Genomic DNA, 19,021 nt, shown 5'->3' with positions numbered 1-19,021 from the left:
GTGGGGAGGGCCTTGGTTCTGTCTCAACTGAATGTTCCAGGCTTTGTTGACTCACCATGGGAGGCCTTATCCTTTTGGAGTTGGGGTGGGTGGGAGGTGGGGAGGGCCCAGGAGGGATGGAAGGGGGAACTGTGGTTGGTATGTAAAATGAATAAAAAATTTAAAAAAACATACAATAAAAAACAAACAACTCGGGTAGTCAGGTTTAGTGGCAGATGCCTTTACTCACTGAGTCATTTCCTTGGCTTAAAATTCACTTTTTAAAGAATTATGACACTGTGGACATTGACATGTTCTCATCAATGGTAATTTCATCCTAATTGATACTCAGCTGTACTCAGATATTTTAAATCAGTTCCTGCTTTCCATGACAGTTCCTGTTCTTTTAGTTGCCAGACTGTGTCTCGTGGCCAGAGAGAGAATAAGGCTTTCTTCAGATCCACATTTATCACCCCCTGAGCAGCCCGTCTTCTGAAAAAGCAAAGGGAAGACATTGGCATCGAATTCAGTATTACAAAATAAGAAAAATGTATTTTCATATTATCTTAGTGAAAATTTTATCTAGAATAGTCAAATGTGTTACAAATGACTTAGAAGAGGTTTGACTGTGGAAGGTGATAGATTTCAAACGATCATTTACAAAGTGAGGATAAGGCGATGCTTTGAGAAACTATGGGAAAGACAACAAGTCCTTAACTCTAAAGCTTCCCAGAGTCCTACCAGGACAGACATGGGCAGATCGGAACGTGAGTTCAGAGGGAGTTTGGGGCATATCCAAGGTTCCTAAGTTGTGTGGGTGTGTATGCATGGCTACACATTTTCCTGGAGAAAAGGTCAAGATAAACAGGTCCTCAGTGATTTTAAGTTATTACTGCATCTGAGTAACCATGTGCTGGTTAGCTTCTCTCAACTTGACACAAACTAGTTATTTGGGAAGAGGGAACCTTAACTGAAGGACTGCCTCCATCAGATTAGCCTGTTGGGCAGCTCTTGATTAAGGATTGATGTGCGAGGGCCCAGGCCACTGTGGGTGGTGCCACCTGAGCAGGTGGCCTGAGTTATGGAAGAGAGCAGGAAGAGCAAACCATGAAAGCAAGCCAGTGAGCAAGCAGTATTCCTCCATGTCTTCTGCTTCAGTACCTGCCTCCAGGTGTGGGCTCCTGGCCTGGCTTCCCATGATGGTGGACTGTGACTTGTAAGGAGCCCCAAGTTGCTTTTGAACGTGGTGCTGATCACAGCAACAGAGAAGAAAACTAGAACATGGCATGGATGTGAGGTCTGTGTCCTGTGGTTGGCTGGAGGTGGCTGAGATGTGTAGAAATTAAATCTCTGTATTCAGAAGTTCTAGCCTTCCTCCTGATCTAGGGAGATTCATGTTCTAGTACATTCCTCTCAGGGGAACTAGGTTCTCTGGACAAAGGGGCATTAGGTTTGTAGGTGGAACTATCACCTTGCTTATATATCTGAAAATAAGTATTGTGTTGGATGTGTATACTCAAAACATTAAACACAAAATAGACTTAGCTAGCACAAAAGTTACCCAACACCCATCAGGTCAGTAGAACTGTCTTAATTGATTCTTGGGTGTCCTGGTGATGCCATGATCAAAACTACTGCTAGACAGCTGGCTTCCCATCACCGCTTTGTGCGCACACACCCTGGGGGAGCACCGAGCACCTAGGAAGTGTAGGATTAGCCTTATAGTAGGTGAACTCACTGGAAGTAGCTAGGGAAGAAATCAGACCCCTCAGCTTCAACTCTCAACAAGTTAAGGCTATGCAAGAAGACAGATACATTAGGATATTATTTATCACTCATGTATAGGGATTGGCTAGGTCATCAGAGCATCAGCATTACTAGTAGGGAACATTTGAAAACACATGATCAGAGCTGGGTGTTGTGACATGCACGTATAATCCCAGCACTTGAGAAGGAGAGGCAAGAGTATTATCACAAGCTTAGAAGAGCAAGGGCTACATGGTGAGTTCTTGGCTAGTCAGGGATACCCAGAAAGACTGTCTCAGAAAACCATTACATATACTTGAATGAAAATGGCCTTATGTAACCATAAAAACCCATGGTCAGCTCCCTCTTCTGATATCTGGATCTAGTGAAATGGTGTGAGTGAGGGCTAGAGTGAGGCCTAGTCGCTTTTATTTCTGAAAGCATCCCTGACTGCTGGTGATGTCCTGACAAGTCTGAGTACTGAGCCGAGGTCATTGAATGTTACCCAACAGAGAGGCCGCTCCTGAGGGTTCCTCAGCTCATGTTATTACTGCTCCCTTGAGGGAACCAAAGCAACAAGACACCTTTAGATAAAACAGCATTCCATTACACCATCTGAAGCACTTGCTTCTCTAACTCCGGAAGCTGAACAAGACCACTCTGACAGGAAGTAAACTCCATGATACCCTGGATAGGACCAGTGCCTTGCTTCACAGATCACACCAAAGGTAAGAGGCATCTCTGAGTTTGGATTTCCAAAGTGAGGAGGCTGAGACACCTATATCAGAATCCAGGATTGACCAAATTAATGAAGACATTTGCTATTTGCTTTACTACTGCATCCAGAAGATGGGCATATGGTCAGCTGTCTGCAATACAATGGTGACTTCTGATTTCACTGTATCCTTTAAGATCACATGACTCACAAGATAAACTACTGTCCTTTCTTACTCATCAACAAATTTCGAAAGGATTTGGTATTTCCTTAACCATTGTAAGTTTTATACAATCTACCCCCTGAGCTAAATCCTCATGTTCCAGTGGATTGCCCGCCCCCACAAGATATCAACCAGGCAAGAAATGTTTTGGGTTATTATGTGTGTGCTTTTTTTTTAATTGTATAATTCATTTATACAAAGAAATCATTTGATTGATCTATTTACAGCCTTTTCCAATTTTCATTTCCACTGGAGATATATTTCACATGATGGTTAACAATGACTTGAACTGATTGCCAGCATAAATCTGGGCTAACTCGGAACTTCAGCCCTCCTCCCTCCTTTAAAGAGCACGAACCCACTGAAACACAAACACTTTGCAATGAAGAATCACCAGCTTTTTTTTTTTTTTTAAGTGAAGAAAACCAACCAGAATTAACCTAATATGGTCAACTTTCCAACAAATTTTACAGTTTCTTTTCAAATTCAGTATTTGCAGGTATGAGAAACCAAAGCAAATACAGTTCACACCCCCTCTGGCCTTCTACAACTTCCTACATACCCTCAAGTCAGGCTTTTCCTGTCTCCGCTCCTCTGGTTCAGTCAGACCTTTTTACTCTAGGCAAACTCCTTCCCTGCCCTTCTCTTTACTATTCCAGTCTCTTGCCTTCTCTCTTGCTTTCCAAACAACAAAAAACTTACACCGAAGTCCTTCCTGTGGTTTCTGTCAGTAGTTTAGAATATACTAAGTCATTTCATGGGTCTTTACTACCCCGACATGATACACTGTAAAAAGGCAGTTTTCTTAACTGGCTCAACAGTATGGCTTGGTTTCACTTAGTAAAATTAATACAATTAACACACACACACACACACACACACACACACACACACACACACACACACTTTAATCAGGAGGAAAAACTTTAAGGACATGCCAATTAAAAAAAGGCATCAATGTAAAAAAATAAAAGCAAATACTAAAAACTACTTTACAATAAAAAATTAAATAGTTGGCAGAATAAATGAATGAAAAATGAGGAATGTGCAGTGAAAAACTGATATAAGGCATTCCAGTTGATAGAAACGGAAAACACACCAAGCTTTAGGATTGTTTTCCAAGGAAGCAGTGCTTCACTGTAGATACTCAAATATTTCAAACTCAAAAATCTTCCATGTAGATTGTGGGTGTCATTATTAAAATTTCATTCATCATTTGAGATTTAACAAGGAACACTGATAGAATTTCAGCATTTACAAAACTTCAAGTTTGGCAAATACTGGGAATATCACATTTGGTTGGAATTGGAAAGTCATGGTGAACCTATAGTCAGGCCAACACTAGTTTCATACATATTTCTTCTGATACAAAATACCAGGTTGGTATGTTCCAAATAATCCATGAAAATACCCCTTTAAAGCCTGCAATTTACCAGTAATCTGTGTATCTTTAGCTGCCATTAATGACGAAGACAACAATAACAGGAGGGGGAGGGAGGGGAGAGTAGAGAGAAACCCAAACCAAGAACACATTACAGTTGGCACAGAGTACCCTAGGATGCTCCCATTACAAGAAAAAACCTGTACAAATGTATAAATAAACAGCCTCCCACCAGAGAGCACACATTTACACCAGGGTCTCTTTTCTGCTGCCGCCAGACTGGGCTCTGTCCCTTGCTCTTCGTAAGCCAGGCTGTCCTCGGTGTGCCTTCACACTCTTGGTGTCTTCGGCTGTCTGGACACTCGAGCCACATTCCAGCACACTTTCATCGTCTACCTGTGCAAACCCGGGCACCAGGGATGATGACCTTCGCTGGGCCTGGAGATTCCCAACAGATGGGTTGTTCTCCTCACACTCTTCGTGGAGCTCTGGTAGGCCCTGCAGCTCTAGGGGGCTGGCAGCCCGCTGGAAAGGGGTGATGGCAGTACGGATACAGTTGACCCACTGCTGCTTATGGAACACATCATTGGCCTGCAGTGTGTGGGACTGGCCGGGAGAGGGGTCCTGGAAGCGGACTCTAAAGATATTTTTAGCTGAAGAGAGAAAAAAGGAATCAAGACTAAGAAAGTGGTCATACAGTCTTAAGGAACGTTCTAGTGTTTATGTGACACACACACACTCTTAAAGACAGCCTCTAGCCAGAGGTCCCTGACCTTGTGCCAGTACATGACTGGGGAATGGTTTTATTCTTCAAATTCTTAAGGGTCAAGTCTAATTTCACTTAGGTACATCTGTTTCTTCTCTTTAGTAGTGTTTTTCGAGATGGTCTCACTCTGTAGCCCAGATTGGCTTCAAATGTGTGGCTGTTCTGCTTCAACCCTCTTTTCCCCATCTCATCTGGCTCCTTTGTGTAACTACTCTAGAACTTCTGGCTTACCTTTGTCTGAGTTGCCAAAGGCCCCTCGGAAGGAACCACCCATGCGCACATCCCCATCCTGCAGGTCTTCCAGCACCAGTTCCTGCACTGGGATTGGCTGCCGGTAAACCTGGTAGGAGTGGCGTTCATTCCGTGTGACAGGCCGAGTCAAAACCAAGATGTCTTGAAACAGGAAAATGTACAGTTTCTGCAGAAAGGAAGAAAAAAGACAAAACTTCCTAAATAAGGAACCTGATTGTTAAAGAACTGGACTTGACATTTAGAGTGTTCTGATTTCTCCTTTACAAATGGTGTCATAAAACAGTGGTCTCAAGGCCATGCAGGCTTTACTTGGAGCACTCAAGCTCAGTCTCCCTAAAGCTCTTCTTTCACTGGGCTGCACTAGCAGGTTGGGCAACAGCTGAGTAAACATGATGTATCTCAAAGACCTGGAATCAGCAGAAACAGGTTTGAAACTCCAGTACTGTATGAATGCTGCTACAATGTTCACAGTTCCGCTCTGTCTACACAAGCTAAGCCTTTATAGAACAATTTGGCCCTGTGATAGATATCAGATAGGCTGGATTTCAACTTTTTCTTAAAGAACCCCTAACTTATAAATGCAACTTTTGGAAAGCACATCTAAAACAAAAATACCATTCCTGACTCCTTATCCAGAAGGTTCTTTTGTAATTAATATTTAAAAATAAAATTGCTTTTATTTAATCTACTGCAGAATTTGAATGGTGCTAAATCTACTAGCATCACTATAAAACACTCATCTCCTGAGGTGTGTGTTTATGAAACATTACAAAGTGTGGACAGGAGACCCCAGCTACACACATTGGCTTACAGTTCACAACTGGGCACAAAGGATTATTGGCTGAGGCGTTTAAGTCTTATTTATGCTGCAACTACAGAACCAAATGCTTGCTTTACCAAAACTGGTCACATAAACAATCAGGAACCTTCCTGCAAGCAGCAGGTTTATTTTTACAAACCTGCCTCATAATTTATGTGTGGAAAATTAAGCAGGCTGGGAAGAGGAAAGTAATGGCTTCCTCCTGGTTCGTATTCGAATACACTCACATGGCCGCTTTTATTCTTCAGCTCCCCATGGCATAGCAGCACTTTGCTAGCTTCAATCCTGGGATCCTTCTGCTTCTCATCCAGGTACTCCAGCTTGTCGATGTAATACTGACACTCGGATTCACCTTTCTTCAAGTTGATATCAGAAAGAACCCCTTGTATTATCAATACCTAAAAATGATGAAGAAAATAAAACCAGATGGAGCAACTGCTGTATATCAACCTCCCTCCCTTCGTCCAGACTAAAAATTTACACAAAAGGACAGGGTCAAAAGTGGGAAGGGACTCGAAAAATCAATCAGCCAGTCTCTTCATTATTCATATGAGGAATTGGTCCCAACCATACTAGGTGACTAGTTCAAGGCCATCAGACAGCTGAAGGAACCAGAATAAAACTCAGTCTTTTGATGACATGAGACTTGAGAGTACCATGCTATGCTTTCCTATGGTTATTGATGCTAACCTTGAAAAACTCATTTATTACTTACTGCTTCCTCCAGAAGCTGAACATCAGGATGGTCTTTTGGAGTGTGTCTAAGGATTTCTTTTAACAGTAAAGGGTATTTGACAAGGCGACTTCGAGGGATATCTAGGAAACTCCAAAGATCTAGTTTCCGACTGAAGGGAGACTCCAGACAGCGCTGGAGGAAGTCTTGGACTCTTGGGTCTTGTTTCTTCTGATCCAGAAGAGCCTTGGCCGCCAGCTGGTTACTACAGTAGCCTTTGTAGGCATTCAGGCCTGGTAACTGGAGAGTAAAGACAAAGCGTGACACAGTGCCGTTAGGACCTGGCTCTTCACAGGTGGTGGCACAGACCACCAAAGACTCAGCTACTGCTTCCAAGTCTCACTAAGATGTTAGCTATTTGTGTTCCCAGTCATCCAGTCTATCACACTCCTGCCAGTCCTGACACTCTATGGGCGTGCTCCTACTCCTGTGAAGTCATACACGGAGAAACGACCTCTATCACTGAGTGCCCGGACTCCTCCTTGAACAGGGCCTGCCTACAATAGGCACTCAAGCATGTCCATAAGATGGCAATAGAGGATAAACAGCACAGCATTATGGGAAGTTTGCTCAGTCAGGGATGTTATTTGTAAGCAGGTCTGTACCACAACCAAGCTCTGTATTTTTGACAAGATTATAAACTCTTATCACCACAACTTTGTTGGAGTTTAATGTCTTGTTTTTAGATCCAGTGGTACAACCAAACTGCTGTGACGTCACAGGCTGCAGCACTTGCTTACCCAGTTCACGAGAATGTGACCGAGCTGTTCCACTGTCCCGTCAGGCTTGGTTGCTTCTCCTATTCTTGCCAACAAATCTGAGTGTACAAGAGCAAAAAGAGCAATGATACACTTATTGAACAAGAACTGGTGAGTTCCACATTATTATTAACTTAAAATTACTTGTGTTAGTGTTCTATTCAGAGATGAACGGAAATTAAGAGCAAAGCTGACCTTCATGCAGAGGTATGTAAGCATCCAAATCGCCAAATATATGTGTGAGTTCCTCTTCTGACATGATGGACAACTTTAACATGGGGTCATGGTAGGCCTATCAGAGGGGAAGAAATACAACACACAAAGACTGAGCAAAGAAAACACTTGAGCAAAATGTCGTTGAGTGCACCCCAGGAACTACACAGAAGGACACAGATTCTGGAGAGACACTACAGTTATAATCACCCCTAAAGGTTTATGAGTGGTCACCTTTGAAAAGCTGTGTTTCAATCTCGAGTCAAAGATATAAAATGCTTTTACTTTCCACTTCAAAGGTTAAGAAACCACCCTCTAGAAGCTGTGATATGTCATTTGTAAGGACTGGTGTGTGTAAAGTGACTACTGACCTTTCTAGCAAGCTTGAGATCCTCGATTAAGTCCTGTTCGCCTCGGGACAATTCATATATTGCCTAAAAACATCCAGAAATAGCAGAAGTCAGAAATGAAAATGATGTAATTGACATTTACACTGCTTGATGTTTTGAACAGCTCTTTTTAAGAGACTTGGTCTGAAAATTCTAATTCAGGATGGACTCTCAAATACGTTTGCATTTTGTCTATCATTTATCTACTAGCTGTTGAATCTGATGAGCACTACCCACTATAAACTGTTATGGACTGGGTAGCTATGAATAATTGCTTAAATTAAAACAAACAAACAAACAAACTAGGCATTAGTTAGTTTCTATTTCTTCTGGCAAGACCTGTATTTAGAAACTTTTTTCTTTCTTGGCATAACTCAATAAATATGGTCTGAGTATTGAGTGCCAGCATACCTCCTGACGTTTGATCTCTCGAGTGGTCAAGGACTCCTTCATACTGATGTCTAGCATCTCCGACCATAGCACACTACTTCTTCTCTTTGTGGGTGTTGGGACTGTAGACCTGCTGAATGACTTCTGGGCAGAGGCTGGGGATCTGTGGTCACCACGAAGGGTAAATGACTTAAAAGAGACAAATGAAAGAGAAAATGAGATTTGGAGGCTACAACAATTATCTTGTATTAAAAAAATATTAAAAAAAAGTAACACATTTTTGAGAATTTCTCAGTATGTAAAACAATCATTTAAGTTTTAATTTAACAGGTAAAACTACTTATCAACTCCATTTAGTTTTGGGGGAATGAAATGGTCTAAGAGGAGCCTTTGACAAAGGATCCAAGTGAACATAGCTTATACAAACACTAGTCTGGTAAGATATTCCCTGCCAGCAGATCAAAACCAAACACTGTGGTATAACAACGCAAACATGTTTGTACAGCTCAAAGGAAAACAAATTTTAGGCGTCTATAAAAGCATCCTAAGTACACTCCTCCTACCCTCCCTCCTTTTTACCTGTATGGTTTGACCAAAGCGCCTGACTGCTCCATTTCTGACGGGAGAGATTAAGTTTGCCAAGGATGTGACCCGGGCTAGAGGCCGAACTCTTTTATTGCTTGGCTCCTGGGAAAACAAAAGCAGATTACAATAAATATGTGTTGAGGTGTAATGATTTCATACAAGCCCAGACAAAATTAAACCCTCTTACAAAACAGTGTTTGTATAAGACAAGGAGACAGGGAACTAAAACAATGACTGCTGTTCTTCACGTTAAACTAGAACAATACCAAATAACAATAGCTTAAGGAAATCAACATTTCATCCCTGTCCCAGGATTATGTGATTCCATTCTTAACTACTTCGGTTGAAGAACAACCTTTAAACATGTCTGACACTGAAATGGGTAAACAAATGCTCAAGCCCAGGCAGAGGGGAGGTTCAAAGGACTCCTAGGCTTGGACAAGTCTGGAACCCTGGTTCCAGCTCTTGTAATGGCACAGCCAGAGCCTCACTTGTCTGGGCTAAGAACTGGCAGAGCTTTTAAAATAGCAAGAGCACAGCAAACATGCATTAGCATTCATGCATTTCAGACCTTCACAAAGTTAGTGAGAAAAACGGGACACATCATCAGACGACTTCACACAGTTACCGAAATAAGAGTGGATCTGCAGAGGGAGCATAAACTGTTGGCATGTGGTGCCTCTGGTAGGGGTCATACATGATCAAAGAATTCTGATTCGAATTCAGAAGGATATATAACGTAAATTATATTAAGATCACCAAGGCCAGGTATGGTGGTGGTGTATACCTTTAATTCCAACACTTGAGAGGCAGACTCAGGCGGATCTCTTTGAGTTCAAGGCAAATTTGGTCTACAAAGGGAGCTCTAGGCCAGTTGGGGCTACAGAGACTCTGTCTCAAAAAATGATCATCTTTAAATTAAGTAATTGAAGAACATTTTCCCCCCTAAAAATTCTGTGACAAGCCCAAATTACTTTAAAGGAAAGGAGAAAAGAAATCAAATGAAAATAACGCTTATAATTAAGAACAAACGGAGAGAAAACTTTGAAAGTAGCTAGAAACGTAAAGGAGTCAAACAGTCCAAGCAGCATGTTGGCTTTTAAGCTCCTGTTGGGCACGCACGCACGCACGCATGCACCAAAAAGGAACGCCAGTGACTGAAGAGACTTCAAAGAGAATTCAACTTTGGAGGCTTTAAGAGGCAAAGTTGTAAACCACTCCCTCCCTCCTCCAAATAACTAACTGCGAAGCAAAACTCAGGCTATAAAAGCACGATGAGCTGAAAAAGAAGCCTTCGAGACGTGTAGTAAAATGGCACACGCCGTACGACGAGGTCATGTGTGAATGCCTTCACCACACATCTGTGCAGACTGAGTGACACAAGCGTGTGCAGGGGCAGCTTGAGGCATTCCTTTCCATTTAGTAAAGACAGCACAAAGAGTCTCCTATGTGAACGGAGATAGGATGACCTCACCAAACAAGATCTGCCAACATGAACTAGACACGGAGCAGCTGCTGTGACTGACTCCTGTCTTTTAGAGGTTAGCACCTCTTCCCTGGTCAAAGCATCAACATTTCACTGCCCAGTAAATCACCAAATATTTAATTTCCATTTGAGGGTCTTTGGAAAGGTGCACCTCCCAGGGAGTGAGAAAGTAAAAGTCAGTTCAGTGAAGAAGAAAGGGATTTTGATATTACTGTATTAAATAAAATTATTGATAGATTCTTGTCTTTATAAGATTATTGTAAAACTACTAATTTCTTGGTAATTAAAAGTTATGTCATGTTTAAAATAAGAGCAGAATGATTATCATTATGATTATTGCTGTGCTGAGGGCTAGCCCAGGCCTCTGTGAGAGACAGGCAGGCATCCTCTCACTAGACTTTGAGCATTTAGACTTAGGGAACTAAACATCGATTTATCTAAAACACTTTTATACCACTATTATAGATTTTGCTTATGTATTTCTTTCGGCTGTACTTGGTGGCTAAACACATTCATAGTTCTTTAAAACTAAATACAATCTCACTTCTTTACAAAGATGTCACTATTCAGTCTGTCAAGTCTAAAATGCTTGATAAGAAAGTATATTACACTTGGTGGGTTTGGACAGAAGACTGCTAAGAATTCTGGGACAGCCTTGCCTAGCTTGGGAGACCTGAGGAAAACAAAACAAAACAAAATAAAACATACAAACAAAAATGTCAAACATGGTGGAACAACCATTTGGGAACTCATATTCAAATAATAAAACATTTTAATGAAGGGTAGGAGTTGAACACTGGAAATGGCCTACTGTCAATTTCAGGATATAGATACTGCTTGAAGAAAAGAGCATACATACAAGTTTTTGTGGAGAAGTGAAATGGATTAGGCACTCAAGAGTCACTAAAAAGGTACGGGCAGAAACCTGTATCTTTAGAAACATGGGTTATTAATTTGGGCTGTGTAAATTATAAGCAATAGTTTTTCTTCTACAGGTCCAAGAGAAGTACTTTATTTATGTAGATTTCTTAAGGACACGAGCATCTATATCATAAGACTGTTGCTACACCCATTCACCTCTCCCCACAGACAGGACTCAGCAGGGATATTTGGAGGTGATGAAAGTACACACCCACAGGCACCCACACACAGACACACAGCCAGACACCCCCACCCCCATCTCCAAAGGTAAGGCTTAATTATATATAATGGTGGTGGTGGCGACTCTTAAGAGTGCTGGAAGCTTATTATAGTAAACATAAACAGCTTATAACCAGCCATGGACACTAACACCATCCACTCTCCCCTAATGACAGGCAGCAAATCTGGGAATCAAAGTACGCTCAAGGATCACCGTCAAGGAACTTCTGTAGGCAACCTTTTGTGAGGGCTAAGTTCACTTGGAAGGGAAGAACACCTGCTCTCAGAAGTCTATGCTGTTTACTCAGGTTAATCTTTAATCGGCTATCTAGTTTAGACAGCTAGTGCTGCATCTATCATCTTAGGAAATCGGCCTGACCCTGGGCTTTTAAGTTACTGAGTTTTCATGATTCACCTCCACTCACTTTATGTCCTAAGATACTTTCCAAAGATCTATAAACAGAAAATTAGGTCTACTTTAAAGCTTAACTAGGCTGTATCTTACTTATAAACAGCAGCCTGGATGAAACTCTTTGGTGAACTTCTTATAAAGTTTTTTTTCCTAATGATGTCATTACAGGGCATATTTTAGAGTCAATCAAATAATACTTTAAAAAGTATGTGTCTTAGTTTATTCCTTTTGGATTGCTTATACATAATTTCCCATTTGGCAAGAACTTTAAAACCAGAAAAACAAGAATAAAAATTTTTTTTTGGGAAAGATAAAGTCAAGTTTTGCTCACACAGTATTCTCTCTTTTACACTGAAGTCATTAAGGCTGCTGTGTTTACAGTTCTAAAGCCTGGACCCCATTCCTGGTGATTTTAATGCTCCAATGAAAGGACCAGGAAAACAGCCCATGTCTCATCTCACACTATCCAGAAAGGGTCAGCCTTGATGGCCCAAAAGAAAGCTACTTTGAGTATTTTTAGTCATGGCATTGTATGAAGCAGTCTCTTTGAAGAAAATGCTTATTCATTTTATAAAACATAAGTACATAAGAAAAACTAAAACCAAACAAATAACAAAACTCATTATCAACCCCCAGGTAAAGGCACATTTTCTGAAGACGGCAGTTTAATACCCCAAACATAAGTGTAAGAAATAGCTTCCTCGAGACACAACAAACTGCTCATATTTAAAATACACAATTACATATATTTTGGCAAAAACCACCACTATCATCAAGAGATTTGGTTAGCTGAACCCATAACCATTTCTACCACGTAAGCGATCAGGCAGCAGGGCACTGAGAGATACAATGCAGTGCCAATCAACGATTACATAAAATGATATAATTTTTCATAAATGTTCATAAAGACTCTCAAAAGCCAAAATGATTTCAAAGCAAAGCAGGCTGAGCTTCAGTGTTCCATGGGCTCAAATCCTTTCAGGAGAAAAAAGAGCACAGGGCAAGCTTAACTACATGTGGGTCAGGCTTTACTCACTCACTGGCATTGAGAGGAAAATATTCTTATTTTTACTTCCTCCCTTAAAACAGTCCCCAAGACTTAGTAATGAAAGTTAAAAAAAAAAAAAAGGGGGGGGGCAACCTACAAAAGCACAACCATATCAAACATGAGAAATATGTTGACCCAGAGACGCATATACATTTAAAATCTTCTTTGTATGTAAGCTGTACACAATCTATGTTATATATAAATAACCCCCCAAAACAAAAAAACAAAACTGCTTAAGCTTAGACCAGTTCCTAAACACATTTCAGGCTTGCTTTAAAAGTTACGCATTTTAAGATTTAATACGATTAAAAGTTTAAAAGTGAAATTTTAAAGACTTAGAAGTTCTGCAGAGTTGGGAAAAAATTCCTTTGGTCTGTTTCTCTTACCTCCTGCTCCCTGAAGGGCTGGTTATTAACATCTAAGACTCGGATCGTCCTTTTAATGGGCAGGAGACCTCCGATCTCATCATGAGCCACCATGCTTTACAAGTGTCCCTTCAAACCTTTCGGGTTAGTCCACCTGCGAGTCAGCCCCGCAGGGCAGCACCGCCGAGGCGCCCCGGCTTTTCTTCCCAGTGCTCAGCCTGGCCCGGCAGCCATGCGCCCATGCCTCCTACCCGCGGTGGAGCTCCGTGCTTCTGCAAAAGCAGCGAGCGCACACGCAGACCTCAGGACTCCGGGGCGGGGCCAGGCCTCACGTGACTCCAGATAACAGCGGCAGGGGCGCACCTAGACTGCCGCCAGAGCTGGGCAGGTTGCTCTGAATCAAAAGGCCTGAACTTGTACCGGAAGCACTGAAGCCCACAGGAGGCCGCAGGAACGCCTGAGGAACCTATTGCAGTTACTTCTCTAGCACTTAGTTACAGACAGGGACCCTTTTCTCTAAAACCAATGCCTTGGAAAAACCTGAGTGCAGGTTAAAAAACTACGTAGTAAAGAGCCTAGTTACCCAGCAGTGCAGGCGCATGCACGACTGTAAAATTACCCGCCTCTCAGAACGTGCTTTTCCGTGAGGGTCAGAGGGAGGGAGCAAGGGGGATAGATAACAGGGTAATGGGAGAGGCATGTATGAAAATGCCACAGTGAATCCGTTACTTTGTGCAGTGAAGATGAGCTAATGAAAATCAAGTGACAAACTACAGTAGTTAGTTCCTGCCCCGCTATACTGGGTTAGTTAAGATTTTCAGGCTCAGAATGTCATCAGACATTTCTGTCTTAAAAAATTTAGGAACTTGTGTGAGACATTTTATGCCATGAAAACCCACAACAGGAGCCTTTCCTAAACTTATTTATTTTTTTGGGTTTTTCGAGACAGGGTTTCTCTGTGTAGTTTTGGTGCCTGTCCAGGATCTCGCTTTGGAGACCAGGCTGGCCTCGAACTCACAGAGATCCACCTGGCTCTGCCTCCCGAGTGCTGGGATTAAAGGTGTGCACCACCACTGCCTGGCTTCCTAAACTTATCTTGATGTGGCACTAAAGGCGTCAAAAGACTCGCTGCCAAAGCCTTGCATCTTACAAGGGGAGAAATGCCTGAGGGAGGCGAAGTCACACGGGAGAGGCGAGCCTCTGACTTTGCCAAGACCTTCCTTTACGGAAGGGCACTATTTCTCAAGAATGGACCTACGATAAAGTGGACTTTCTTCTGTATTTGTTTTGCAGAGCAGGCTCATCTTAACCCTAGTAATTTGCAAAGTTTTTTTTCTTAGTATTTACAAACAGAAAATCAGTCTTGTATGAAAAAGGCACTATTCCTAGATCCTTGGGTGATAAAATGTAGGCTTTGTAGCTGAGATCCCATGGTGTAAAGGCAGGCCACATGAAGAGGCATGGATGGTTAAAAGGAAATGTTTGCAGGTTCCAAGAAAGCTGTGCTGCTAGCAAGTACCACTTGTGGCAACCCTGTGACTTCACCACAGGTGGGAAAGCTCCCAGGGAAAAGTGTGAAGGTGGTGTTTCTGTGGGGCCTTGAGTGCCATATTGCATGCCAAAGGTTTGAGTAAGAGCATAAGGATGAGGGACAGACTCTTAAAAGGCCACAGGCTAAGGACAGGCAGTGCAGATAGATGCCTTTGCTGTGAGCCAGGCTGCTAACGTCTGTGTGTCTGGTGTTGCAGGCGGCTAAAAGTTGACTGGGAAAACAAGGCAAGACTCACAAGGCTGTACCACGAACTTTGCCTAAGGTTGGGGCAGCGGGAAAGAAAAGGATATATGCAAGATGTCCAACATTTTAAACACATGAATAACTGTTTTTATTTCAAAAGTAAAGCCATTTTCCAGGAAAATCCTAAAGTTCACTTTGATACACTGCATCTGAAGAACAGGGAACACACAAATGTTCACAAGAACAGGAGAATACACAAGTGTTCGTAAAAACAGAACACAGGAGTAAAGGTGTTCACAAGAACGGTGAACACATAAGTGTTCACAAGAACAGAAGAAGACACAGTGAAGCTACTTAGTATTTGGGACTTAGAAAAGAGGTTTGCATAGATTTACTTTGGAAAACTCTGGAGGAAAAGAACAAAGGCCAAGTGGTTCCACACTAGAGGAATGGATACCAAGGGAAAGAGAATTCTGCACCCAGAAGAGAGAGAAAGCAGGGGAGTTAACCATAAGCAGACATTAAAGAAGGAAGGAGAAGATCCACGGATCTTTAATGAGGATCTCAAGTGATCTGTCAGTAGGACAGAGGTAAGCCCTGGGAGATGAAGAGTGAGTAGAAAACACGGAGCAGAGACTGCTAGAAACAATCTCTCATTGACTCACCAACTGACAGCCCTGTGCCACCTCAGCCAGGAAGAGCCACTGCTATCCCCGAGGCCACCAATGTGGCTTTTATGACTGGGTCTCACTCTGTAGCCATGGCTGGCCTGGGACACAGTGTGTAGATCAGGCTCGTCTCTGCCTCCTGAGTGCTGGATCACAGGCCTGGACTACCACAGCCAGGCAAACATGAGTTTCTCACAAGATGATGCATCTGGCTGTTTTGAACTTTTAAACTTTTGAGTGGTAGACATTGTTATATTTTGTCATCCACTCTTTGTTACTTGGTTACATCTGAGTGACATGTGTCATGTGCTTGGCTTTAAAGCTGGATGGCTTTTTGTGTAAGATGACTTTTTTAGACAGCACCCCTCAGAGGTGCCTGGAGATTGTGGACTTTCAGGTAAGGTCAAAGGTCTGCTTAAGTTCTTTGAGCTAATACAAATAGCGTAGAGCGGGACCCACTGAGTAGTCTGGTCCTGTTAGCCTCATCAGTAAGGTCAATACTATGGGCACACAGTCTCACGAGGGACTGGAGGATGAAGTGCAGCAGGAGTTAGGACAGAGACTGCAAGGGAGTTCTCATGGGTCTCTTACCCAATATCTTCTCCAAACTGTTTTCTATTTAGTTGTATGAAGTATGGCCAAGATAAGGAGGGGAGAGGACAGCTTTCATTTCCCTCTTTCAGCTGGCCACCCAAGAGGTAAAGGCACAAGCCTCCAAAGAACGTTTACATAAAGCAAATAGGACCTAGCAGGAACAGACTAGTTTCAAAACAAAACAAAAACCTTTGGCTCACCCTAGTCTCCTTTTTCAATGTGCAGGTCTGTGGGCAAGACAACTAGGAAACACCCCCAAAGGCACAAGGTACACAAGTCCACGTTTAGCGGGCACAGACTACTAACCCACTCTCTTCCGTTTACTCAGGGGAAACTGAAAAGGGTGATGAAGAACAGGAGGCCCTTTATGGTCTTTTTATAGCTCTCTGTGTGCAACTTTATTCCACAATGCTACAAAACACCAATCACTGCCATCATCTTAAAGACCGGCAAGACAGGCATTCAAAGTTAAGCAATTTGTCCAAAGGTGTCTGGTGACTTAGTGCCTGGGGAGAGTTGAACTGGTTTAACTTTGTTATGGTGTACCTTTCAGATAAGGGAACAGACATAAAACCCTTAGCATATGTTCTGGTACCTATAAAGTGTCCAGAAAGCATTAGCTACAATTCAGTTCCATACTGATGTTCATTTAATAAGTGCCAATATCTTACAGAGGAGACCATAGGCAAAGGCTAGCACATTAGGTGACTTACAATAACGGGGCAGGCACAGACAATTCTAGTTGTTTAACTTTAGGAGAGGTCTTATTTCAACCAAGGCTCGTGCCTTATCAGGCTGCGATGGCAGGTATTTCACAGCTCTTTACTGATGGCACCGTGGAGGTACAAGCTGGTTGAACTTCCCTTATATGGGAAATAAGACTTGTAAATTAAAACTTAACAGTGAGTTATCTAAAAATACGCATTGTGGTAAACAGGATCAAGTTTCTGATAAAATTACTCATTTCCAAGACTCTGGTTTAGTTATAGTCTTAGTTCTGCCTGGATAGAGAAGGCAAAGAGAAAGGCCATGCTGTGTCCTCTCTCTACAGAAAAGGGATTGTTGGGCTGTGCTTACATCCCTCCCACATTTTATGTTGAAAACAGAGTTGCGAAGTAAACTCCACCTTGAAAGTAAGCTCTACTTTTTGCTGTAGAGACTTGCCACTTTCTTTTATCTTAAGGAAGCAACTGGCAAGTTGGCGAACATTCACAGGCCAGCCAAAGACCAACTAAGTTCTCTGCTGCCCTCTACAGGAAGTATTGTGAAATGCAGGGGCAACCTGCTTTTCTGAACTTTGTAATCATGTATGGGTTGTTATACACATGATTACATAAACAAGTTTTTCATTTGAAGAAAAATATGGATGACAATTAAACTTATACCTTCTGCCTTCATGTGACTCATGTGTCTATATCACTAAACATATATTTAAATATCGTATAGTGTATGAAACACATTCCACAGGTCACAAGAAATACTCTAGGACCTTTTTTTAAATGTAAGGAACTATTTCATTTTAAAACTGCAGAGCTAAAATCACAAACATCTATTATTTAATCTAACTAAGTTAAATATAGATAAGTTGAAAATAATACTTGAAAACTTACTTAAAAAGGAAGCACCAATTAAAAAATGGGAACTTTTGAGAAACCAGCATTCCAAAGTATGAATAAGCTACAAACAAAAATGGGCAGATGTATTATGAATGAGTAATGAAGTTATTTGTGGATTTGTTTTAAAAAAAAAAATCACTGGATTCAAAAATTGAGTGTAAACTTGGTGGCGGTGCTGGTGGCGGCGGCGGAGGATGACTTTAATCCCAGTACTGAGAGGCAGAGGCAAGTGGATCTTGGATCTCTGTGAGTTCAAGGCCAATGCGGGCTACAGGGTGAGTTCCAGGAAAGGCTCCAAAGCTACACAGAGACACCCTGTCTCAAAAGAGAGAGAGAGAGAGGAGTGTATACAAGTTTTAGTAAGAACTTTATTCAGGGCTCTTAAAACTCAGTTGAAATCAATTAAGTGCTATTAAACAAGATAAAGAGTTTGTATCTTGTTCTTTGCAATGACAGCACAAATAGCAAATGAAATGGGTACATATGCTATTAGTGGCGACGTTGTCTCAAATACACAGGATAATAACAATTTCCAGTAAAACGTGTGTCATCTCTTACTCGTTTTGAAATCTTTCACAATTCTGTATGTATGATACTTGTGTGCTCCCAAATATGGGTGCAGAAGTCAGAGGGCAGCTTTAGGGATCAGTTCTCCCCTTCCACCACGGGTTCTGGGGATCAAACTCTGGTCATCTGGCTTGAATGGCAAGTGCCTTTACTTCCTGAGTCATCTTGCTGGACCAGGATCTCTTCTTATGCACCAGGATGCTGGATTCCTCCCATTTTCTCTGAGCCTCGCTCCAGGGCCCCAACCTGGCCCAGGCTGCCGTGTCTTCAGCCCAGACTCTTGACTCTCCTCGCTCCTGTTTTAGCCCCGCTTCCTCCCAGCATCACGTTCCACCTGCACTATATATGGCTTGCCATCCACTGTGCTTCCTAATGCTGCTGTGTGCAATGTGTGCATGGGGTCCGAGGAACAGACGACACAGAGGGCACGGACGAATGGA

The 19,021-nt window shown here is 42.1% G+C and overlaps 1 protein-coding gene across 3 annotated transcripts in view; it reads right to left on the bottom strand.

The window, feature by feature from the left end:
* Nucleotides 1–225: 225 nt before the first annotated feature.
* Nucleotides 226–19,021, bottom strand: part of Net1 (neuroepithelial cell transforming 1) — a 34,767-nt gene continuing 15,971 nt past the window's right edge. Inside the window, exons 4-13 of one of the 3 annotated variants that reach the window (XM_036188374.1) lie at nucleotides 8,945–9,052; nucleotides 8,387–8,554; nucleotides 7,958–8,020; nucleotides 7,569–7,665; nucleotides 7,356–7,432; nucleotides 6,598–6,855; nucleotides 6,110–6,280; nucleotides 5,042–5,228; nucleotides 4,277–4,697; nucleotides 226–471 (exon numbers count right to left, since the gene is read on the bottom strand). In XM_036188374.1, the coding sequence (XP_036044267.1) occupies nucleotides 4,291–4,697; nucleotides 5,042–5,228; nucleotides 6,110–6,280; nucleotides 6,598–6,855; nucleotides 7,356–7,432; nucleotides 7,569–7,665; nucleotides 7,958–8,020; nucleotides 8,387–8,554; nucleotides 8,945–9,052 (1,536 nt within the window). In that variant the 3' untranslated portion in view covers nucleotides 226–471; nucleotides 4,277–4,290. Of the gene's footprint in view, nucleotides 472–3,660; nucleotides 4,698–5,041; nucleotides 5,229–6,109; nucleotides 6,281–6,597; nucleotides 6,856–7,355; nucleotides 7,433–7,568; nucleotides 7,666–7,957; nucleotides 8,021–8,386; nucleotides 8,555–8,944; nucleotides 9,053–13,422; nucleotides 13,697–19,021 lie in introns of those variants that run through there. The other 2 variants (XM_036188375.1, XM_036188373.1) reach the window with 2 other exon arrangements.

The sequence above is a fragment of the Onychomys torridus genome, chromosome 5 (genome assembly GCF_903995425.1).
Source record: "Onychomys torridus chromosome 5, mOncTor1.1, whole genome shotgun sequence".
Taxonomy (NCBI): Eukaryota; Metazoa; Chordata; class Mammalia; order Rodentia; family Cricetidae; genus Onychomys; species Onychomys torridus.
The sequence above is the reverse complement of the archived record's forward strand: the minus strand, read 5'-3'. Positions and strand labels throughout refer to the sequence as shown.